The sequence below is a fragment of the Ursus arctos genome, unplaced genomic scaffold (genome assembly GCF_023065955.2).
Source record: "Ursus arctos isolate Adak ecotype North America unplaced genomic scaffold, UrsArc2.0 scaffold_32, whole genome shotgun sequence".
NCBI lineage: Eukaryota > Metazoa > Chordata > Mammalia > Carnivora > Ursidae > Ursus > Ursus arctos.
Window position 1 is genome coordinate 1,192,479 of NW_026623008.1, and position 24,224 is coordinate 1,216,702.

The following is a 24,224-nucleotide window of genomic DNA, read 5'->3' on the forward strand; positions in this document are numbered from 1 at the left end:
TGCATCTGCTTGGGGTGCCGTCGGCCCCGGGGGAGCAGGCCCGTCGGCTCAAAGCGTCCCAGGGAGAGCTGAGACTCTGGGTGTCCCCAGCCCTAACATCAGTGCACCTTGCCTGGGCCTGCACTACTCCTGGGCACCAGGGGCCACCGCTGACGGCCCCGCCCCCACTGCCTCCGTGGGTGCACAGCCAATGCTGCCGCCCCATCCACACCCCCTTGGGTGGGCGCCTCACTGCCCATGGAGGTGAGCACCCCTCTGGCCCAGCTCCAGCCTCCTCGGGGTCACACTCCCTGCCCCCGTTCCTCACGGGAATCTCCACGTGCTGCCCCCTGGACAGGGAGGGAGCTCTGGGTCCCCCAGACCCCCACTCTTGCACGCTCCACCAGAAACATGGGCGACAGCCCTGATTCTGCCCCTCCCTTGGCTGGGCTTCCCCCAGTCCTGGGCTCTCTGCAGTCGCCTTCATGGGGCCCGCCCTCACTCCCAGCACACGACTCACCGACTCACTGCGGTTCAAGGTCCCTACCTGTGCCAAACTCCCACAGTACGCACGGCACCTAGTCCCAGCTCGGGAACCTGCCACTCGCCGAGCCTCTGGACACTTGGCCCCTCCAGCCTCTGCTGACGCCCTGACCCGGGGCATCGTTGAGGTACCACGTCCAGGCGGTCCTGCCGCTGCTGCTGCCCACCTTGCTGCCACAGGCTGGCCACGTGCACCGCTCACCCTCACCCTCCCACCCCCCGCAGCCCCTTCCTCATCCTGTCTGCCCTGCCCAGGCGACACCCAGGGGATATGTCAGACCACGCTGCAGAGACACCGGCGACCCCCCCCACAGCCGCGCTCCCGGCCAGAGCCCCCACCCCTCTGAGACTGCTGCCTCTTGGCCTAGCAGACTCTCGGGCCATCTCAGCCTTCTCCCCCACCTGGGCGCCGCGGGCCCCGAGGCAGCGGCCGGAAGCCAGGGTCCCGCCATCCCCTCTTGGGTGAGGGTTCCGCCTTGCCCTGTAGGGGCCCTTGGACCTGGTCCCGGCCACTCTGGGGGCCACTCCCCCACCCCCAGCCAACCCGCGAGGCAGGGCCCCAACCCATAGATGCTGACTCCGGTTCTCAGGAGTTATTTCCAAAGCCTTCATGTCGGTTTTAATTATCAGCAAGATAAAGGTCACTGCTGCCTCCGGGGGCGGGGTGGGGGTGGGGGTGGGGGACTGGGAACGGGAGGCTGCGCCGCGCGGGAGATCGGGAGATCGGCGCTGGACCTCTCTGGGAGGAAATGTCGATTAATTATCTTTTTACAGCCAACTCAATTACACTCCCTAATCACCTGTGTAGGACATGGAGACAAAGGCGGAGGGGCCGCCGGAGTAAACAAGCCTCACGGAGGCCGGGCCTCAACAGTCACACGGCCGCCGTGGGCCCGGGCAGAGAGCCAGCCACGGGCTGGAATGTTTTCTTCATTTAAGTGAATCAAAAAAATAAAATGTTATCGGCCCCAAGGGGCCGAGAGCTGCCTCACGTGGAGGTGACCAGACACGCCGCATTAGTCTTTAGGGCAGGCTCAACTAGCCGAGGAGTCGGCTGCCTCCAAAGGCACAGCGGTCTGCCTGGACAGGACTCGTGGGCCAGGGTCTCCGAGACCCAGAGGGAGGGCAGGCGGCATCAGTGCTGGGCAGGGCAGGGCGGGTCCCCTCGGGCCCCTCTCAGACGGCCCAGGTCGCCAAGCAAGGGCTCTGTCTAGGCCGCGTGCCCCCCGCCCACCCGTCCATTTGTCCAGAGGGGCTGGCCTGACGGGGCCCCAGATGTTCTCTTGGACGCGACCATGGAGCAGGACCTGCGCAGCCCCAGGAGCCCCTGCCAGGAGCTCCCCACCCCTGCCCCTGCCCACCCCCACCCCCGCGTCCACGCAGGCCGCCCCCGGGGTGGAGGTGCCCGGCACCCAGGGAGCCAGCCCAGACGCAGACGGTCCTCACAGGGGGCGCCTAAGGCCGCATCCAGACTGCAGGCCTGGGGCGCGGTTTGGTTCAGGGTTTTATCCAGAGGCTTTCAAACTCGACAGTTTCCCAAGGAGCCTGTGTGAGGACCAGGCCAGCAGAGAGCTTGTGGCCGGGCCTGGCCGGGGAGGCTTTCAGGACCCCCAGCCCTGGGGCCGGCAGTGCGGACCAGGAACCCCCCGCCCCTCGGGCTGCGCTCAGCAGGGCTCACGCCGGGCCACAGACTGTTCCCGATGAGGAACCTGACGCCTGCCTTCCCCTTCCTTTACTGAAGGGTGGAAAATGGACTCGACACAGAGCCACTGTCCCTGTCAGCCCACGACCTTTCTGGATGCTCGGAAAACAAAGGACGCGAACCTGAGCACTGTGGCACTGCCCTGTCCACTCCTATGCGTGTCCTTCGGAAGAGGGGTGTATGTCCTGTGCCCCCCTAGTGGCTAAGGTGTCCCCTTTCCCCAAATGCCACCAGAGGCTTCCTGCTACACTGAGGGCACGCTGCTGTTCCCAGACTCCCTCCCGGAGTCCCATTGTGCTGGAATCGCAAATGGGACACGAAGGAGGAGGTGATTCTGCAGGCAAACCGGGAGGATGGGGGCACAAATGGGGGGGGGTTCTTCCTGAGCTGTCTCTGACGGCCCCCAACTCCTCACCTCCAGAAGCTCCCCCAGCCCAGCTGTTTGTACCAGGGGCCAGAGTGAGACTGGGCCGCCCCTGAGAACATGGACGGGGATAGCAGCCCCAGAGGGCTGAGGCGGGCAGCCCACTGCCCACGCAGGGCGCCTCCCCCCGGCAGGAGGAGGGTCGGTGCTTCTCATCTTCCGGAGACAGCTCAGCCCGAAAGCCTCCCCCAGTCTGGGTGGGGAGTGGGAGCCCCTAGGAGCGGCCAGGGGATGTGGGGCTGGACGCGGCAGCTGAGCTCACAGAGTCCGTGCGCGGCTAACTGCCGGGGGGGTGGCGGGCTGTGCGTGGACTCAGAAGTTACCACGGCAGCCCTTCTGCCACCTGGACGCTGCCCGTCCCAGGAGGACTGGCCGAGAGCTGCTCCGTGCACGGCAGTCCTGGGGGCTCTCAGGACGGGCGTGGGCAGAGGCCTTGAGGGCCACCAAGGGGCCTGGATCGCCCCAGTTTTCCAGTGTGAGGGCCACCGGCAGGGACGGGAGAGGCCGCGATGGTGCTGCGGGGCCCTCCGCTGGGGCCGGTCCAGACGTCGGAGGTCCCCAGGGGCGGTGGGCCTTCCAAATGGGATGGAATTGTCCTCAGGTGAGGTTGTGCTCCTCCTGGCAAGAGAGCTCCCTGCCCTGCGTTCTTCTGGGGAAGGGTGAAGGGTATTTGCTGTGTCTCTAGGAGTGATCGGGTGAGGGCGAGAGAGCCACAGGCCAGTGGCCTTTACAAGGAGAAGGAAGCTGGATCTGACGCCGCCAGAAAGGCCTCGCGGGGCCTGCAGCCCGCCAGCCGCGTATGCGGTGAGGGGTCAGGCACTGAGGAGCTGGCCGTGACCGGGGCGTGAGCACGCACTTAACACATCACCCCACACGTTCTCAGCACATAGGTGCACACAGTCTGCACACGAGAGCACGCGCAGAAACACTCCTATGGGCCGCCTCATGCTCGCGCACACACCGGCAGGCGCACACTCGGCCTCACCTGGCGTGTGAGCTCCCACACGCATGCGCACGCCTGGCCCACGTCCCCCCGGTCCCGGGGCGGGTCCTCAGCCACGCCCCAGACCTGCTCCGCTAGCCGGCCCTGGGCATCTCCCTGCCAGCCCAGGCCCCGACTCTGTCCCCCACAGGCGCCTGGGCCTGGCCTGCCCCACACCCACCACCGCCCAAGACAGCAGGGACCCCAAGCAGACCCCTCCCTGGAAACTTCGCCAGGGGATCCTGGACAGGTCAGGGTGCAGGGTGCCCCCCTGGACTCTTGCCCTCCTCAAGTCTCCTGCCCAAAGCAGTTCCTGAATCCCAGGGGCCACACCCTGAACCAGGAGAGCCCCATGCCCCTACTGGCTGGTGCAGGGGCCTGATCCGAGCACTGTGCCCACTCCCAGTGGACGGAGAGCTGCAGGCAGCACTGGGGCAGACAAGAGGAAGGCCACAGGTTCCGTGACATGGGGTGAGGGCAAGCAGGGCTCTGACCGCTGGAGACCAGGAGCCCCTGCTAGCCGGTCCCAGGAGGGAGAAGGGCTGCACAGGGGCAGGTGGCCAGGTGGGATGTGTTCCCTCCACTTTGTGGCTCAACGGTCAGAGGTTAAACCTGAGGCAGATCAGGACACAAATGTAGTCTCCGTCCCTGCCTGGCCTGGTGGCTGTAGGTGGTCTGGGGCCCACCCTGGCACAAGCAGGTCTTCCTCTGCATGTGAGCATGGAGACCGTCCTGGGGAGCCCCCCAGGCCCCCCCTGGAATAGGCCTCCAAGGTCACAGGCAGGATGCGAGAGAAATCCGAGCCGTCTCTGCGGCTAGTTCTAGAGCCGGGTTTGCTCCTGCAAAAGCAGCCGTCCCCCTAAGCACAGCCACAGGGTGCAGCACCAGCGAAGCCTGACGGAAGCCCAGGCGGGTCTGCCTCCCTCCTTTCTCTCCAGGAGCCCCCAGAGACCTGCTGCTTGGGGTCCTGTGGGTGCCCAGGGGGTTCCTGCTCTGTGGCAGGTGCTCACGGCCCCAGGCCAGGGGCTGAGAAGGGCTACGATCTCAGGTCCCGGGGCCACCCACGTGGCTTCAGGCAGACACGCCCCCTGACGCTTGGGTTCGTCCCATTGGTCTCAGCCGCATTGGCCTTGGAGGGGCGGTAGTATGTGTTTGCACTTGTCCGGGCGGTCCCTCTGCACGGTAGGGTTCCTCAACGGGAAATTGACAGCATGAATTTCCCTTTAAAAATATGGCTCTTTCATGCTAGCTACTCTGCCATAATTAACCACAGACAATTAATATTAAAACGTGTTACCACCCCAAGAAGCAATGAAATTTCCAGAAGTTCCCTGCTACACATTCCGTCACTTTTATTGCCAAAATTGGATTAGCGGCAAAGGGCACCTTGATTTTGAAAATCATCTTACAGTTATGGATGAGTCTTCGTAGATCCCATCTGATGAATGCTCAAAACCATTTGTTCCACAAATGGAAAAGAGGGACCACTCACATCAGTTGGAAACATTCCCTGGGAGGGTTTTGTGCATTTAAAAAATAAAGGGAGAGAGAGAGAGAGAAGCAATCTGAGGTTCTCTCCCTGGTACAGCTTTGTTAGGTCCCCAAATCCAGTTTACGGGGGATTGTCTGGGCCCCTGGGCTCCCCCGCCTGACACTGTCCCCACAGCAATTATCAGCACCTGCATTAGGACTCAATGGGCCTAAATTGCCAGGGGGCGAGCAGACACCCCACTGACAGCAATTAACATAAAAGGGTGCTACGGTTTAAAGCTGTGGGTGGGAATTACAAAAGGTTAAGCATCTAAATATAAAAATCTTTTTGAATATAACATCAATGTGCTTTGTTACTAAAACGTGGGTGCTGTAATTTCACCAAAATAGGGTTTAGGAAACCTGCCGATCATCCACGCCCATGAAATCGCCTGTTCTCAACGAAAAGCAAATCGTCTGTTCAAAGTTAAAACAATTTCATATCAACACAATACCCGATACTGACTTCCACAGGTACACGTTGCTGACACGAGGCCTCTGGAAAGAGAAAGTGTTTTCTCTCTTCATTTTACTTATTTGTGTAATTGGAAACCATGGTTTTGGAGCGTTTACTTTCTTAACGGTGGGTTGGATGGGTGAGGAAAGGGCTGAGAAGCTGGTCCCCACGGGGCCTGGGCGAGGGCGAGGGCCGCGAGCTGGAAGGCGCCGGCGTCTAACTCCACGTTCTCGGTGGCCGGAGACGCCAGGTGAACGTGGCTGGGGAAATCTGGGGGAACAGCGGGGCAGGTGGACCCCCCTGTGGCTGCTCCGCCGGCCGGGGACGGTGCTCCACGTACCCCCGGTGTTGGCACAAGAGCTCAAGAACGTGTGGAAACGCGGATACTTGCTTTCAGGTGTTAGATGACGCCAGCTCTGCCTCCCTGTAGGGCAGCTCCAGCCCCTTCCCTCCCTCCTCTCCCAGGCACCCAGCCTCCTGGCTGCTGAGAAGGGAAACCCTGCAGGGCTCAACGATTTGGGATTTGAGGTGGGCAAGGACATCCTGTTGAACTGGCGCATCCTTCCTGTTGGGCTGTTGGTGCGTGGCGGGCGGGGCCTGATGGTGGCCTCCCAGCCAGCCCCCAGCACTACCCCCGGGGGCCAAGGCAGCAGGGGAGGCCTGCCAGGTGTCCTGTGATGCTGAGCCCAGCATGAAGGCTGCTTGGGGAGCAGACCTGGTAGCCAGCCGCCTCCCCCCCCCCCCCCACCGCCGGCCCCAGCCCTGCCTTTGCCCACCCCTTCGATTAGGGAAGGGGACCTCGTGTCCAGGACCAGGGTGGCTGCCGCACTGTTTCTCAACCGTGAGCGAGCCCTGAGACAGAGAAGCAGGCAGGGTGTGGGGTGTCGGCTCCGGCCCGCCCGGGACGGGCTGGAGCTCCCTGCGGGCCTCAGCAGCTCCTGACACTGTGGGGCCCCGTGTCCCGCACTTCCCACTGGTCTAACACACTAAACTTCTTCACCTCCGGCCCCAGTTTTACCAAACCCATCGGTCACTGCCTTGCCGCGCTGTCATGGGACAGGAGGATGAGATCGAGGGGCATGGCGGGTCGCACGCAGGAGACACTTCCTACAAAGAGATGCAGAGGGAGGGCACCTGCCTCGTCCCCGCCTGGCTGGAAGATGTTCTGGCCCCAGTCTATTTCAGGCTCGTATTGACTGATCTCTCGGCCTGAAGCCCTCCTGGCTGTGGTCTCTGCCCTGCACTTTGGAGGCCTGTCTGTGGGTCCCGGCTGCAGGCTGGGTGCTGCCAGTGGCTGCTCCCCGAGACTTCCCAATGTGTTGCGGCAAGCGCCCACGGTGGCCTCGGCAGGCGGCAGGCACCCTCCGCACCTCGAGGCCGCACACGCGGCTGTCACCCAGGGAGGCAGAGGCAGCAACTCTCGACTGGAACCCCTGACTCGCTGCAGGCTTGAACGGGGCTCAGGGGTCCTTGGCGAAGGTCTGGCAGGAGGAAAAGAGGCGGGATCCGGGAGCCACATGAGAAAGCGCCGTGCCAGGCCAGGGGTGAGCGTGAGAACGACACGGTTTACGGCTTGGCTTTGAGAATACAGACGTTCACTCGTACGAGGGAAAGATTCCTGACTTTTGCTCCCTGTATGCGTGGGGGCTGCCAGGGAATGTCACACTTTTTGCTGTCTTTCAGCATAATGGATAAAGAGAACTTACAAGTTAAAGACATCTATCCCCTTTAGTCACAGAATAAGCCGCTTCATTAAAAAAGATAAAAGCCTTGCCTACTTCCCACCCAAGCAGCTCTGTGTCCCCCAGGGGGCCGTTTGTGGGTTTTCCCGGCTGGCTCGGGGGTCTCGCGCACTGCTGGGCTGCCCCGCAGCGGGCACCTCCTAGGCGCCACACAGCCAGCCCCCGTGGTTAAGTTGTTACCATCCTGGGGTTGTCTCTCGCGTATGGCTGACCCCATCCCACCTGCGGCAGCGCTGAAATTTGCAATGCCGTCATCTCCTCTTCGCAGAAGGCACCAGAGGGCAGCCGGCCGGCCCGTGTGCCCGTGACCCAGAGCAGACCCAGGCTCCCTGCCAACACGTCCGGAGGGCTCGCGCGCTGGCAGGGCTCCGGGTGCTCTGGGGCAGCTGTGGGGACAGGACACTGTCAGTGTGAGTGTCCTCCAGAGAGTCCGGGGGTGGACTTGTCCCCATGAGAGGAGCAGAAGCACAGGGGACCCTTCCTGACCCCTGGGCCGGTGTGCGCGTCGCTGGCGTGCCACCTTGTGAGGGTCACCGTGGGGCGGGCGATCTTGGGGGCAGAGGCCGCTTGTCATTTTACAGAAGAGGAGGCCTGTGCAGAGAGGCTCAGCCAGAAAACGGCAGAGAAGCAGCGACCGCACGTCTGGCGTCTGCCCCCGACGCACTGGCCAAGGACCCGGGCCTCGGCTTGTGCTGCAGGGCTTCCGACGGCGGCTGGGATGCCCGCAGAGCTCAGACTTGAGCGGTTCTCACCAAACCAAAGGCATGTCCCCTGGTCTAACGCAAAGGTCATTTTCTACGGCGCCACAGCCCCACCCAGCAAAGCTAGAAACGTCTCTGAACGTGCTGTCAGCTGGAGACCAGCCCCTCGAGCATGGGGTGGGTGGGGCCCGCTCCCCAAGCGGCGAGCACCCCAAGCCTGCACAGCAGGCCCGGCCCGGGCCGCCTGCACCAAACATCAAGGAGCAGACGCAGGCCCCCCTTTCTGGGCCTGGTTTCCACGGAGACCTCATTACAGGCTCTGAAATCTCTCTTGGTGGAAGGCGTGGCGCCCAGCGAGTGTTTTTATGCGGAAATATGAGAACTGTTCTGCCCTGTGGTGTAAAATTGCTTCTATAAACTGAGCTGGAAGCAGACGAGGGGTCGTGGCCAGGCCCCCCCAGGGCTCCACGCCACAAGCCTCAGGGCCCCCGGCTGCCCCTGCGGCGTGGGGCTCCCCCCAGCGAGGGCCCAGGCCCGGGTCTCTCCAAGGGCCTTGTCACAGCACTCGGGGTCCGCTCGTCCTGCCCTGAGACTCGGGAGCACCGGTCTGCCGGGTCCAGGGCTGGGACCCTAACTGTGGGGACAGGCCCCTCTTTGAAGGGCTGAGGACAGCGTGAAGGCCCCCACAGCTAATGTGTGCGTGAATTTGCCCGATGGGGCCCCCGGGGCCCCGTTTACTGAGCTCGCCGCGGTCCCCAAGGATCCAGTGCAGCTGTTCCCTGCGGCGAGGGCGGGCACAGGGGACCAGGCGGGACTCCACGGCTCGGCTGGGACGCTTCGGGGTAACGCAAATGCTCCCCCCATTACGACGAAGGCCATGGGACTGCGATGCATCGGGCTGTGTGGGAGGGCCCGCGGGCCCGGACACAGTGAACGGCAGAGACGGAACTCTGATTTGCCTCCTCAGCTCCAGCCCTTGCTTTCCGGGAGTCATTCCGGAATAACGCATGGAAAAGCCGGGTCAGGCACTGCATGGCAGCAGGTTTTCAGGCTCTCGGAGCCAAGCGCTTGTAGATGTGCTGTGTGCTCTGGGCAGGTGCGGAATCAGCCGGAAAACCAGGCGAATCCGCATGACCATTAGGGCTGCGCATGGCGGCTGAGCTCGGCGGGTGGGGCCGTGAGGGCCTCCTCCTATGCTCTGGTGTCCTGTCCAGGCTGACCACAGGCCTCCTGGTGACAGTGGCCTTGGTGGGTTTGCCTCTGAGAGATGCAGGTATAATCCTGAGACCGTCAGCCCAGGGGCCGCATTCTCCCACCAGGCTCTGGTGCGCAAACAAAATGACCTCACTTTACTCTGATGGCAATGACCAGACGTGCCCATGGGGAGTGCGAGACGGCAGCTGCGGCGGCCCCTCAGACAGCTCATTCCCAACCCCACCGTGGACACTGGGCTTGCACCAGAGGGGCCTGGATGTCCAGGATAGGGAGCTCCCAGCCTGCCTTTCAGCCCATGGCCACGGTGCCCGGCCCTCCGGAGGAGAGGCCTGCTCAGGCCCGGCACGGTCTTCCTGGGATGTCCTGTCTCCTCCAGGGTCACTGTGCCTGACTTCTTGAGGCTTTATTCTCCTCCTGCCCAGGTTCCGGGGCACCCGCTGTCACCCCACACACCCCTAAGCACTCATGCCACCTACCACCACCAAGTTGGGTAACTCCACTCACCGGGAAGGCCACTGGGGACGTCCCTCTGGCCACGAGAGGCGTCTGATGCCAGCGCTGTCTCCAGGTCTCCCATGTGGAACAGCGGATCTCTGGCACTTTCCAGGGCAGCTCTGGGCTCCAGGTCCCCAGACCTGGGACTCCACAGAGGATAGGCAATGCAGTCAAACCCGCTACGAAGGGAATGGGTGGGACTGGGCTTTGCTGGACACCAAGCAGAGGGTGACACCTGGCTGTCTGGGGGACATGGTGGCCTAAGGGCCTTTCCAGGGAGGAGGAGGGGCTGAGGCAATCGCCCTGAGACTAAGATGGCAGGAAGGAGGGAGGGAGGAAGAGGGGGAGAAAGAGTCTTGCTCCGGGACCACATGAAAGCCCGCTGCAGCCCCAGCCCCCCCACCCCGGCCCTCTGCCTGGCCCCCACTCCTGAAGGTGCCTTTGCTGCCTCTCCACCGGACCGAGAGTATCGCGTCTGGTGGCCACTGCCGTGCGCCCAGTGCCCTCGGGGTCCTAGCCTGCGTGCGAGCGCTGTGGAGATGGGTCTGTGTAGAGCAGCTGTGGGCCATTCCTGCTTGTCCCCCACACCACATGGGTGATGTCCAGGGTCGCCCATACTCACAACGGGGTCTGGATGGGTGCCTCTTGGTTGTCCTTGTCCACTTTGAAGAAGCTGACCTCTGAGTAGGCCGGGAGCTGCACATGCCTGACGCCGGCTGAGATCTTCAAAACCCGGCCGTCCTCGCCTTGGAAAGGAAAGAGAAGCAGGCTGTGCCATGGAAAGAACAGAATGGTCACAAGAGCCCGGGTCTCTCCCTTGCTGGTCCTGGCGTGGGCACCTGTGAGGAGGACGCAGGAGCAATGCTGGCCCAGGCCACAGCTACATTCAACTCGAGCTCCCTGACCCCCTTCCTGGCCTCCCTGCCCTGAAGCTGTGTCTCTGGGAGGGCCTCCCCTTGTTGGCCGTCCTCAGGGCTTCACCTGCTCAGGGGCGTGCGGGGGCCCTGGCCGGGAGCAGACACACTGGAGGCTTGTCTCCACCATGGTCCTGCCTCCGGGGAGACATAGCTGCTTGTTACCCATCTCCCACCTCTGTCCTCCTTGTCTACACTCCCGAGGCACTCAGCACAGGGTCTGGTCATGTGCACTCTGGGTCCAATGCAGAAGGACAGCCAACAACAACCACTGAGCAGTGGCAGTGAAGGCCCGTGGTCCAGCCCCTGTGGAAGAGGAGACGTGGCGGGGCAGACGCTGGAAGCCCTCTGACTTGGAAGGCAAGGGGTAGAGAGCCACAGCATACTGGGTTTGGTTGGCTTCTGCTTCTGGTACCACAGAGCACCTGACACCAATTCATGTTCCTACTTGAAGCAACCAAAAAAGCAGACAAAATATAATGATAATACAATGTTTTTCAAGATTCTGGACCTCAAGCAAGGACAGTGGTCCCTGAGAGATGGGGAACAAATGATGTGGACTCTGTAACTGCCCGGGTCACTAGCTTGAGAGATGGTAGGCTGGGTGCAGGGAAAGGGGCCGAGCAAGCCCAGGAACCTCCCCGTGAGGAAGCAGGGCCTGGAGGCCGGGAGGACAGGCACACAGTAGGAGTCCTGGAGTCCTAAAGGCAGAGGAACAGAGAAGTGCGGGACCCCCGGGGACATAGCAGAACGCAGATCAGTGCACAATTGCGAGGAAACGCCAGGAGGCCAGGCAAAGAGCCACCCGAGGGGGTGGGAGGGGCCTGGGCTTGTACGGCATTGGGAGTGGTGCTCCCTCCTGTTGGCCACACTGGAGAATGGATGCCACAGCGCACTGGGCAGGGCTCTCAACGGTGGGGACGATGGGTCTCAGACGCAGCTCTCCTCCACACCCAACACATCATAAAGCAAAACCTGAAAGGATCAAACTGTGTCCAAATAAGTCAACTGCGCCCCAGAGCAAAGGCCAACAAGTTACGGGGACACAGAAACACCCAGCCCCCAGATGGCAAAACTCTCAATGTCTGGCACCGATCAAAGATTACCAGGCAAGGAATGCAGAAAAGTAATGAGGAGGGAACGCAATCAACTGAAACCAACCCAGAACTGACCCAAATGCTAGAATTAGCAGGAAGAACAATTTTTCCAAGTTTTTATTATAACCGTATTCCATGTGTTTAAAACATAAGTAGAGACAGAGAAGATATAAAAACAAAGTTGAACTTCTAGAAACAAAAACTATGAGATAAAAAATAGGGGCGCCTGGGTGGCACAGCGGTTGAGCGTCTGCCTTCGGCTCAGGGCGTGATCCCGGTGTTATGGGATCGAGCCCCACATCAGGCTCCTCTGCTGTGAGCCTGCTTCTTCCTCTCCCACTCCCCCTGCTTGTGTTCCCTCTCTCGCTGGCTGTCTCTATCTCTGTCGAATAAATAAATAAAATCTTTAAACAAAACACACTGTAAGTGGTCAATGACAGATTAGATATTGCAGAAAAAAGATTCATGAACTTGAAAACATAGGTATAAGAAACCACTCAAAATGAAACACCAAGAGGAAAAAGGAAAAAAGAAGAAGAAAAATGAAGGTAAAGAGAAAGGAGGGAGGAAGGGGGAAGGAGAAAAAGAATCCATGAAGAGTGGTACAACTTCAAGCAGCCTAATACATGGGTAATGGGGCCCCTAAGAGGGGAGGAAGAAGTTGTGATGAAAAAATATTTGAAGAAATAAAGGCTGACCCCCCCCCATTTTTAAAAGATTTATTTATTTATTAGAAGGGGAGAGACAGGGAAAGAGAGAGCGGGAGCACATGAGTGTGTGTGTGTGGGGGGGGAGGGCAGAGGGAGAGGAAAAGAATCCCAAGCAGACTCCTTGCTGAATGCAGAGCCTAACACGGGCTCAATCTCACGACCCTGAGATCATGACCTGAGCTGAAATCAAGAGTTGGACACTTAACCGACTAAGCCATCCAGGCACCCCCTTCCTTTTTTTAAAAGATTTATTTATTTAGAAAAATTCCCAAACTTGATGAAAACTATAAACCCAGAGATCCAAGAAGATAAATAGATCCCAAGCACAAGAAACACGAAGAAAACCACACCCTGTCGCATCAAAAATTAAAGTACTCAAACCAGTGATAAACTGAAAATCTTAAAAGCAGTCAGAGAAAAAGTACATTTGTACAGAGAAAACACGGATAAGGATGACAGCAGACTTCTCATTGGAAGTAGTGCAGACAAGAAGACAAGGGAGCAGCAGCCCTGTACTGCTGGGAGGAGAACCAGAATTCTACGCCTGGTAAAAATATCCACGAAAAATGAAAGTAAAATCAAGATGTTTCCAGACAGATGAAACCTGAAAGAATTAATCTCCAGCAAGCATGTAGGACAAGAAATGTTAAAGGGTAAATCCTTCAGGAAGAAGGAAAATGGTATCAGGTGGAAATCTGTATCTACAGGAAGGGACGGGGAAAACTAGAAATGGGAAGTACGGGGGTAAGAGATGGGATTTCCTTTTCTACTCGTTAAGTATTCTTTGAAAGATAAATGACTGTTTAAACAAAAGTAATAACAATGTATTACGAAATGTATTAAATATTTGTCAAATGTATAAAAACAATAATTTATTATAAATATTGGAATTGTAGAAAAAGAAGTATACACTATTGTAAAGTTCTTACATTATACGTGAAGTAATGTGGTATCACTCAAAAGCAGACTCTGATAAATTAAAGATGTAAATTGTAAACTTTAAAGCAACCCCTAAGACGACAAAACAAAGGGTAACCATTGAAAAGCCGCTGGAGGAGACAGTATGGAACCGTAAACGATACGCAACCCACAAAAGGTAGGAATAGAGTCAAAAAAGGAAAACAGCTGTGGCAGAGAGAAAACAAACAGTGAAATGGTAGGTTTGAAACTGTTATACGAATAATTATATTAAATGTGAATGGTGAAGGGAGCCTGGGTGGCTCAGTTGGTTAGGCATCTGCCTTTGGCTCAGGTCACGATCTCAGGGTCCTGGGATGGAGCCCTTGCCTGGCTCCCTGCTCAGGGGGGAATGTGTTTTTTCCTCCCCCTCTGCCCTTTCCCGTGCATGTGTCCTTTCTCTCTCAAACAAAACAAAATAAAATAAAATAAAATAAAATAAAATAAAATAAAATAAAATAAAAGTGAATGGTGTAAAAACTTCAATTAAAAGATACATGTGGTTAGATTGGATGAAAAAGCAAGACCCAACTATATGTTGCCTACAAGAAGCACACTTTAAATCTAGACTTAAGTAGGTGAAAAGCAAAAGTATGGATAAAGATACACAATGCTGATACTAATTAGGAGAAAGCTGGAGTGACTCTATCAATATTACAGGAAGTGGTTGTCAGAGCAATGACTATGTCAGGGATGAAAAAGGAAATACTGCAATGATAAGGGGTCAACGAATTAAATGACATAAAAATCGTAAATGTTTACACATCTAATAGTAGACCTTCAAAATACATGTGGCAAAAAATGATAGAAATGAAATCACAAATAGACAAATTCACAATTATAATCTGAGATTTCAATATATCCCTGTCAGTAATTCATAGAATAAGCAGACGAAAAATCAGCAAGCATATGCTAAACTTGCAGGATAGTATCAATAAAATATACCTGATTGATATTTATAGAATATTCCACTCAACAAAAGCAGAAATCATATTCTTCTCAAGGTGCACACACAACATTTACCAAAATAGAACAGATTCTTTCATTTATTTTCACAGAGAGAGAGAGAGGGGGAGAGAAAGAGCACACAAGCAGGGGGAGGGGCAAAGGGAAAGGGAGAGAGGCAGGCTCTCAGCTGAGCAGGGACCCCAATGTGGGGCTCGATCCCAGGACCCTGGGATCATGACCCGAGCTGAAGGCAGATGCTTACCCAACTGAGCCACGCAGATGCCCTCCAAAATAGAACAAATTCTATGAAAAAAGTTTCAATACATTTAAAGGGACTGAACATATACAAAGCGTAACTCTAACCATATGGAATTAAGTTAGAAGTTAATTACAGAAAGATCTCTGGAAAATCTCCAAGTATTTGGAAATGAAACAACACACTTCTTTTTTTTTTTTTTTAATTTTTATTTATTTATTTATTTGACAGAGATAGAGACAGCCAGCGAGAGAGGGAACACAAGCAGGGGGAGTGGGAGAGGAAGAAGCAGGCTCACAGTGGAGGAGCCTGATGTGGGGCTCGATCCCATAACGCCGGGATCACGCCCTGAGCTGAAGGCAGACGCTTAACCGCTATGCCACCCAGGCGCCCCGAAACAACACACTTCTAAATAACTCATGGGTCAAAAAGGAAATCAAAAGGGAAATCAGAAAGCATTTTGAATTGAATGAAAATGAATGCACAGCCTATCAAAATTTCCAGGATGCAGGTAAAGCAGTACTAAGGGGGAAATCGATAGCAATAAACTCTTGTATTAGTAAAGGAAGGTCTGAAACAAATGACCTTGGTTTTCATCTTAAAAACTAAAAGAAGAGAGCAAATTAAACCCAAAATAAGCAGAAGCAAGGAAATAACATCATAATAGGAATTAATGAAATAGAAAACAGACAACAATAGAGAAATCAATGGAACAAAAAGTTGACTGTTTATCAATGAAACTGATAACTTGTAGCCAGCCTAGTCAGGCAAAACAGAAAGAAGACATCAATAATCCACAGTAGGAACAAAACGGGATACCAGTGCATTAAAGGAGAATGAGGGAATATTAAGAACAAGCTATGACAATGAATCTGACAACTTAGATGAAATGAATAAATATTCCTTCAAAGACACAAAACACCACAGTTTACTCAAGAAGAAGTAGACAACCCAAATAACCTTATATCGATTAAGGAAATTGAAGTAGTAAGAAGTCTTCCCACAAAGAAACTGCAGGCCACAATGGCTTTCATGTTGAAATCTACCAAATATTAAGAAAAAAATAATACTGATCCAACACAGACTGTTCCAGAAAATTGAAGCATGAGGTCAGCATTACCCTGATAGCAAAACCCAGACTAAGACATTATAAAAAAAAATTCAGGGCACCTGCCTGGCTCAGTCGGTGGAGCATGTGATTCTTAATCTTGGGGTTATAAGTTTGAGTCCCACATTGGATGCAGAGATTGCTAAAAATAAAATCTTTAAAAAGAAAAAAAAATTCAAGACCAATATCCTTCATGAAAAGACGTGCAAAAACTTTAAACAAAATTTTAGCAAATGGAATGCCCAGATAATTCAATGGGGGAAATAACAGCCAACAAGTGACACTGGGACAACTGGACACTCACATGCAAAAGAATGTAGTTGGACCGCTGCCTCTCCCCCACACAAAGATCAACTCCAAACGGATCACAGCTCTAAATGTAATATTAAATTCTTAGAAGAAAATACAGGAGTAAATTTTCATGACTCTGAGTTAGGCAGTTTTCTTAGATATGAAACCAACAGCACAAGCAACAAAAGAAAAAAGTAGGCAAATTGCACTTCATCAAAATTCAAACCTTTTGTGTTCAAAGCACACCACCAAGAAACTGCAAGACAATCCACAAAATGGGAAAAAATATTTGCAAATCAGATATTTGATAAAGGGACTTATATCCAAAATACATAAAGAGCTCTTAGTTCACATCAAAAGGCAAGTCACTTATTTAAAATTTTTTTCATTTATTTTATTTTTTTTTAAAGATTTTATTTATTTATTTGACAGACAGAGAGGGAACACAAGCAGGGGGAGTGGAAGGCAGAGGGAGAGGGAGAAGCAGGCTCCCCACTGAGCAAAGAGCCCAATGCAGGGCTCGATCCCAGAACCCTGGGAGCATGACCCAAGCCAAAAACAGATGCTCAACTGACTGAGCCACCCAGGTGCCCCAAGTTACCCTTTTTTTTTTTTCATGGGCAAAGATCTGAATAGATACTTCTACAAAGAAGACATACAAATGGCCAATAAATTCATGAAAAGATGCTCGACATCATTACTTGTTAGGGGATGCAAATCAGAAGCACAGCAAGATACCACTTCATACCAGTAGGACGGCTAGAACCAAAAAGACCAAAGGTAACAAATGCTGGTGAGGATGTCGAGCAATCAGAGACCTTGGTCATTGCCGGTGGGAATGTAAAATTTTGCAGACACAAGAAAGAAAACACATCCAGACTGGAAAGGAAGAAGCAAACTGGATGTTTTTTGCAGATGACATGATTCTCTATATAGAAAAATCCTAAGAAGTCCTCAGGAAAACTAGCAGAGCTAGCAAATGAGTTCAGCAAGGTCAAAGGATCTAGGATCAATATTTTAAAATCAATTGTAGCCTAGCAATTTCTGAAACAAAGGTAAGGAAACAATTCCATCCATAATAGTATAAAAAGAATATTATACATTTATCAGTGAACAAATTATAATTAAGTTATAAACTAAATAACTACTGATAAACTATTTATCACTTATTAATAAGTTTAACAAAAGAAGTGCAAGACTTGCACACTAAACATCACAAAACATTGGGGAGAGAAAGTAAAGACATACATAAATGCGGAGGTGTCCCATGTTCATGGAAGATACAGTGCTTTTAACGGCAGCTCTTCCAAGCCAGAGTTGAAGCAATCCCTAACAAAATTCCAGCAGCCTTTTTCTTTTTTTTTTTTTTTGGCAGAAATTGACAAGCTGATCCTAAAAAAATTGTATAGAATATGAAGTTCCCAGGATAGCCCAAACAATTTTGAAAAAGAAAGCAAAATTGAAGGAGTCTCTAATTTCCAAACTTACGGTGAGGCTACAGTGATCGAGGTGGTGTGGTGTAAGTGCAGGCACGTGCAGCAACGGAACAAAAGTCCAGAATCTGGACACAAACCCTCACTCCTGTGGGGACGCGGTTCTCGACTGAGGTGCTGAGGCAATCCAGCGGGGAGAAGACAGTCTTTTTGGCACATGGTGCTGGGATGGCCAGACGTCCATGTGAGAAAAGATGAATTTAGAACTATCTTATCCAGAAAACTTAACCGAAAATGGATTGCAGACATGTGAGAGCAAAACTTCTAGCAGAAAACGGGAGTATATCTTTGTGTACTTGGGTTGGGCTAATCATTCCTACTTACATTATCAAAATTATGATCTATACAAGAAAAAATTGACAAATTTTCATCAAAATTAAAAACCTTTGCACCTCAGAAACCGGCATTAAGAAAATGACAAGATGAGGGGTGCCTAGCTGGATCAGTCGGTAAGGTGTCCGACTCTTGATTTTGGCTGAGGTCATGATCTCGGGGTCATAGGATCAAGCCCCGACTCAGGATCTGCACTCAGCAGGGAGTCTGCTTGAGATTCTCTCTCTCCCTGTCCTTCTGCCCCTCCCCCTGCTCGCATGCTCTCTCTCGCTCTCAAATCAACCAACCAATCTTAAAAAAAATGTTTAAAGAAAATGAGAAGATGAGCCACAACTGGAAGAAGCTATTTGCCAAGATGTATCTGATAAAGGACTTGTTATCAGATACATAAAGAACTCAAATGACTGAAAAACAATTAGAGTAACAGTCTAATTTCAAAAAATGGGCAGCATAGTTAGATAAACATCTCTCTAGAGAAGACACACACGTGGCCAATAAACACAGGGAAAGCTGCCGCACACCATCGGTTGTGAGGGACGTGGGACTCAGAACATCAACCGGACGCCGCTTGACATCTCGGGACGGCTGCGGGTGGGCAGGCTGTGGGGAAATCGGGCCCCGTGTGGCTGGCGGGGCTGTAAACGGGTGCGGCCACTTTGGGAAACAAGTGTGGCAGTTTCTTTGAGAGTTTACACGTAAATCTGCCACATGATCCAGCAGCTCCACTCATGGGTGCACAACTGACACTGGAAAGACAGGCCGCACAAAAACCTGCAGCAAACATTCCCAGCTGCCAGCAGTGCAAGGACCCACATGTCCACCGACAGACATGCGGGGAACCAAGCGCAATGCGGTCAGCGAAGTGCCAACACAACCGCGTGGGTCACCGCAGCCAAAGACGCCAGGCAGAGATGCGGAGCCCGAGGCCACGTGTCGTGGGACTCCACTCATACCAAGTGCCCACAGCAGGCACACCATGGGAATGGGGCTGCCGGCGGGAAGGAAGTGGTCTGAAACAGAGCCCTGCTGCTGGATGCCCCACTCCGCAAATTTACTGAAAATCGAGGAATCACTCAATACACAAGGATTCCGAGCTATATAAATGACACCGCAATAAGGTCGTTAAAACAAACCAATCGTGACTGTCTTTGACCCATGCTGCTCGTGGCGACTTCCTTGCAAAGCTTACTGAACTCAGGTGAACTAGCGGACATTAAGAATCCCAGGCATGCGGTTATTCCTGGCGGTCCTGCCCCAGCCACTGCACAGTGACAGCCTGGGGGCCGATCGACGCACTCAGGGTCCTCTGCTCTGCTGCCGGGCAGGATGCCCCTCTCTGCACCGGGCACTCCACTCACGGGCGGGAAGGGCTTTGGGAAGTCAGCTGGTCCACACTCTGCATCGCTGCCCCGCTGATACAATTCCTCAAAAAGCAGCCCGATGCTACTGGAGATCTGCCCCCCCCCCCCCCGCCATGACCCATGGAGGACACAGGAATTCGTCCCTCACCAGGCTGAGGCGCCCTGCAGACACGGGCGGCCCTGAGAAGCCACCCATCGTCCTGAGACATGTGTGATGGCCATGGGCACACACACACACGCTGCACACACGTGTGTGCACACACGCATGATGCATGTGGCTGCCTCCCCCCAGCGGGAGAACTCGCATGCCTGCTACCCCTCTTCCAAGGCTCCAGGGACGAGGACAAAACAAAGTTACTGCGGGTGTCCCCGCACCAGAAGCCACATGTGGCATTTCGTCCCTGACCCTGAGATTCCGAAAATTCAGTCATCACCCTGGAGATGCTTACTCTTGGCCACTTCCCCGTTGTCCTGCTGCAGCTGAATGCTCAGCGTGAAGGAAGACCCTTGAGCCACGTCCATCACCTCTGGACCCAAAATCACGATCCTCTTGGCTTGTGCTGGGAGTGAGCAGAGCACGGCAGAGGTGAATGGCGGGGCCACCGCCTGTGCGAGCCCATGCCCCCACCGGGGCCCCCCCACGCCTACGTGGTCCCCAGGGAACAGCCACGCTTCCCAGGGCACCGCAGGAAGAGGGACGTGTGGTTAATCACACGCATGGCTGAAAATCCCCTGCGCAAGCCTCCTCACCCAGTGACCCAGCCAGTCACTAAGATAAGACTGCGACCCCGTCCTGAGGGCCAGCTGTGACTCTGAAGCAGCTTATTGCAGAACTGGTTACATTAAAGAGACTTCAGGGGTCCCCCGAATGCACAACGGCTGAGAGCGGGCGGCTTGGCGGCATTCGGGTTTTTGCACGGTGGGGGCTCCTGCACATCCCCAGTTGGTTAGGACTCCGGCCTGCACTGCCTGCGTCGGAGTCAGCGGCTCAGTGTCCGCTGGACCTGCGGGGCGTCCTCTGGGGTGTGAGCTGCTGGAGATGGTGTTCTGTCTGCTTCCTCCCGAATCCCCGACCCCCGACAGCAATGACCCCGGGCACAGCACAGGGTTTAGGGGGTTTAAAAGCAATCACTGGGAAAAGCGTAGGACAGGACTTGAGTCTGATCGAGGACGTGCCAGCTAGGAGGGAGCACGCCCAGCCATGTGCACAGGGTGGCAGGCGTAAAGGTGGGCCTGGAGAGCCCCTCTCTGTTCTGGGGGCATGACCTGGCACCCAGCACGGTGAGGCCAGGGCCCACCTCAGCTGTCCCGGGCTTTTCCAGCATTTGCTGAGACTCTGTTGGGGGGACGCGAGGACATGTCTTATGCCCCTTGCCTGAGTCTTTTGCACCCAGGGATTCCAACGTCCCTATTTTGGGGTGGGCTGGGATCTGGGTCTCTTTCCCAAGGTGAAGTTACTAAGGTGCTCCTGGTGGTCCCTGCCTAAGGCTGGTTCAATCCCTTGACCCCCGGACCCTGAGATCGTGACCTGAGCTGAAGGCAGACCAATCAGAAGTCCTTTTGAAACCTGACTGGAATGTGTTTTTCCTAAAGGGCCTGGGGTTTTAGATCCCACTTCACCCCTGACCCCAAACAGCTTCAGATTCAGCACCCCTGTGTGAGTGCCCATGGCCACCTGAGAGAGAACTCAGCAGACCCCAACATGACCCCACAAGAGGACAAGGGGGAGACAGGGGTGGGAGAGGAACCTACCCACCGGGTGGCCATTGATCCACATCCCATGGTAGACGGCCCCGGAGCAGTGGGTCATGTTGCCCAGGCCACTGAAGACATCGCTGTGCCACTGCCCCTGTGGAGAGAGCCATGTGGACTCAGAGCCCACGGACGACACGTGAGACAGCAGGTGGAGGCCCGTGGGGTCCCCGCAAGCACCACAGCCCCCCAGGGCTCCACAGGCCAAGGACCGAGGCTGCTGAAAAACCACCCCCTTGGGGGCGGGGAATTACGTGGGTGGTACAGCCCTGCCTCCAAGTCGCTCTGCCATTGAATTGTGAGAAGCAGGGAAGTTTTGGGACAATGGCACACATGTAAATGGCTCAAAAAAGGGGCCCTTTCAGCACAAAAATCCTTTCAGTAAAGATATTACATGTGTGTGGAGTGGCAGCAGTACAGGGTGGAGGGGCCCCCTGACAGCAGCAAGGCGCATCGAGGGGACCTTGGAGCCCACCCCACTCACCCACCCCCATAAGCAGCCTCGCTTTCTGAACCACACGCACAACAGAGTGCGGAATAACGTGGGAGAGTGGCAACACTGTTTTTGTGGAAAACTTCAAGGTCCTAATGGTATTTTATTTGACTGTGAATTACTCCTTGGAAGAAAAATCAGCCAGAAGCACGTTTGGTTCTATGCATTTTTCTGTGGGAGCTAATTGGGCTCCTGCTTCCCTGCCCTGCTCTCCACGTGGGCCGGGCGCGGTCGGTGCCCGCGTGGAGGGCGCTGCCCAGGGGTCCTGTGGGAGGCAGTGCAGCAGAGGCCGGCGCCGGGCTCTCCCGGGCCCTTGGGACGACCACGAAGGGCCACAGGGCTGTAAGAACGCCCCCTGAAGGCCACAGCCCTGCAGAACCACGATGCCCCGAACTGGGGGGTGGCTTGGAGAATGGTCACTGAGCTCCAGGGCTGCAGAGCCAGCTCACACTAAGGGGGGGAGCGGGACCTCCGTGGCCAGGGCACTGGACAGCTGGCAGCCCCCACGGGCACCGGGCAGGGGCAGGAAAGCAACAGCAGGCAGGAGGGGCTGGGCTGCCAGCCTGGGTACCAGGCAGGCAGGGGCAGGCTGCCTCCTGCCCCGGGGGAGGCCCAGAGAGCACAGTTGGCCCTGCGACATCTCGTGCTCTCCTGAGGCTGCACCCCGGCTGTGCCCCTGGAACGCTCAGTGCCACGAGCGGATGACGTCGCGTCCTCTAGGAAGTGGCTCACATATGCAGGCGACGGGCCAGACCAAAGTGGAGGCGAGGCCCCCGGGTCTCAGGGTAGACGGGGGACCTGCACCGACCGGTGGACCCTGCTCTGTCGTCCTGGACTTGGGGTGGGGAGCCCACCTGGCAGCTGTGGGGGCCGCTGCGGAGTCACCGGCGGACCGCCTCGGAGCCAGCGCCGGCCTCTGAGCAGCATTAGTGGGTGTCTCGGCCCTGCGGCCAGGCAGGCGTCACTGCGCACACGTGTCCGTGCTCCCATGTATGTATGTGTGTGTGCATCTGTGTATCTGTGTGCACGCGTGTGTGCGGCGGGGCAACATGCTCTCTCACTGGGATGGGCAAAGTGCAGTGGGCCGGAGACAGCAGAGCGGGGGAGTCCTGGGCTGGGCTGTTGTCTGTGGGTCAGGGTGGGGCCACCCTGGGAGGGTAAGGTGGCTGCCCCAGAGCCATGAGGGCACGTTAAGCCCCAGCTCCCGGTTACTATGCTTGCTGGGAGGTGGCGGGTGAGACTTGGAAGTGAAGTTGCTGGAATGGTTTGCTTGCCAGGAAACCCTTCCCCTCGCAACATCATCCTCAGTCCTGAAAAGCAACCAGTTTCAACTCAGGCCAAACAAACGCAAACCCCATAGGAGCCAAACCAAATTCACTGCCCCCAAAGTGCACCTCGCCCTCTACTTAGAAACCACCAGCCTCAGTCCCCAGGCCTGGCATCAACAGGTGGTACAGTGGGATGTGGTCAGGCCCAAAAGGAGCCCAGGCAGGGGACGGTGGCCACAGGGAAGGGCTGTGCCTGGAAGACAGCAAAGCCTTCACGTGGGGCCTCGCACCTTTCCCCAGCCCCCTTGCTCCAGCCACCCTCCGCCCTGCAGTCTCTGTGCCCACCGCGTGCCCTGGGCAAGCCTGCCACCTGCCCTCACATTCCAGTCTTCATTCCTGTCCCTGTGCAGGTGTGCTGGGGTCTCCCCATTCTGCGGGGATGGGCGTGGAGCCCCTGGGGCCCGGCCACATGCCCAACCCAGGTGGGAGGTTGGGATCCAAGATGCTGGAAATTGGCTCTGGAGTTCACATGCACGGAGCATGGACCCAGGCCCACGCCTGCCCCGGTGGCGTCCCACATCTCCCTCGCTCGGCTCTCCATTGTGTCTCCAGATGCTCCCGCCAGATGGAGCGAAACCTTGCTCTAGCGGCCAGTCCTTCCCCACCATCCGGGGCGTCTGAGACTCCTGGAGCGTGGAGTCACAGCTCCCACGGACAGACAGAGGGACACTAGTCATAAACACTCCCTGGCTCCCTCAGGACTGCATGGGGGCTCAGGTCAGCAGAGGCTGAGAGGCTCTCCAAACTGAGAGATGGCTGCTGGGCCCGTCGCCTGCATTGTAGCCATTGCTGCCATGAGAAGGGCCACTCTTGTCTCCACACTCCCTCTGTGGGCCCAGGCCTCTGCAAAGCCCCGGAGCTGCTTTCAGGAGGAAGGCACAGCCTTGGGTCAGCGGAGAAGGAGCGGACTGGCGGGTCATCCCACACCCGGCGCTGCCAAGGACGGCCCGTGGGACCGTGGCACCCGCACACCCACTCCAGGGGTGCGCGCTGAGCTCTGCGCTCACCATCCACTGTGTTTTCCCTGGTCATTCACAACGGGCGACCTGAACTCGCTGCCGGAACCTCTGGGGGAGCTGGGAATTCACAGCATTAACACAGAACTTCCCCAGGACAAACGCGCTCCAGGGTGCAACGTAACCAGCAGCGCGGAATCTTTTCTAATTAATGTTATAAGTCATACCTTTGAAAATTCTGCCCTTTCTCAGACGACTCACACCCAAAGCATGAACCAGTACTTCCAAAAGCGTCTCACAGAGGAGGCGGGGGGGGTCCCCACGAGGAGGGGTGGGGGCACATTCCAGCCGGGACAGGGTCTCCCTCTGCTCTCCCTGCCCAGGTGAGGGCTCACGCACGGTAGGCATGATGCAGGAAGAGGGGGCACAGGGCTGTATCCACAAAGACTGGTGGGAT

At 55.6% G+C, this 24,224-nt stretch overlaps 1 protein-coding gene across 2 annotated transcripts in view; it reads right to left on the minus strand.

The window, feature by feature from the left end:
- Positions 1-24,224, minus strand: part of MORN1 (MORN repeat containing 1) — a 55,172-nt gene that overhangs the window by 18,972 nt on the left and 11,976 nt on the right. The window contains exons 7-11 of one of the 2 annotated variants that reach the window (XM_057305516.1): positions 20,991-21,108; positions 19,688-19,798; positions 10,393-10,516; positions 9,780-9,949; positions 6,380-7,745 (exon numbers count right to left, since the gene is read on the minus strand). In XM_057305516.1, the coding sequence (XP_057161499.1) occupies positions 7,528-7,745; positions 9,780-9,949; positions 10,393-10,516; positions 19,688-19,798; positions 20,991-21,108 (741 nt within the window). In that variant the 3' untranslated portion in view covers positions 6,380-7,527. Of the gene's footprint in view, positions 1-6,379; positions 7,746-9,779; positions 9,950-10,392; positions 10,517-19,687; positions 19,799-20,990; positions 21,109-24,224 lie in introns of those variants that run through there. The other variant, XM_057305515.1, reaches the window with a different exon arrangement.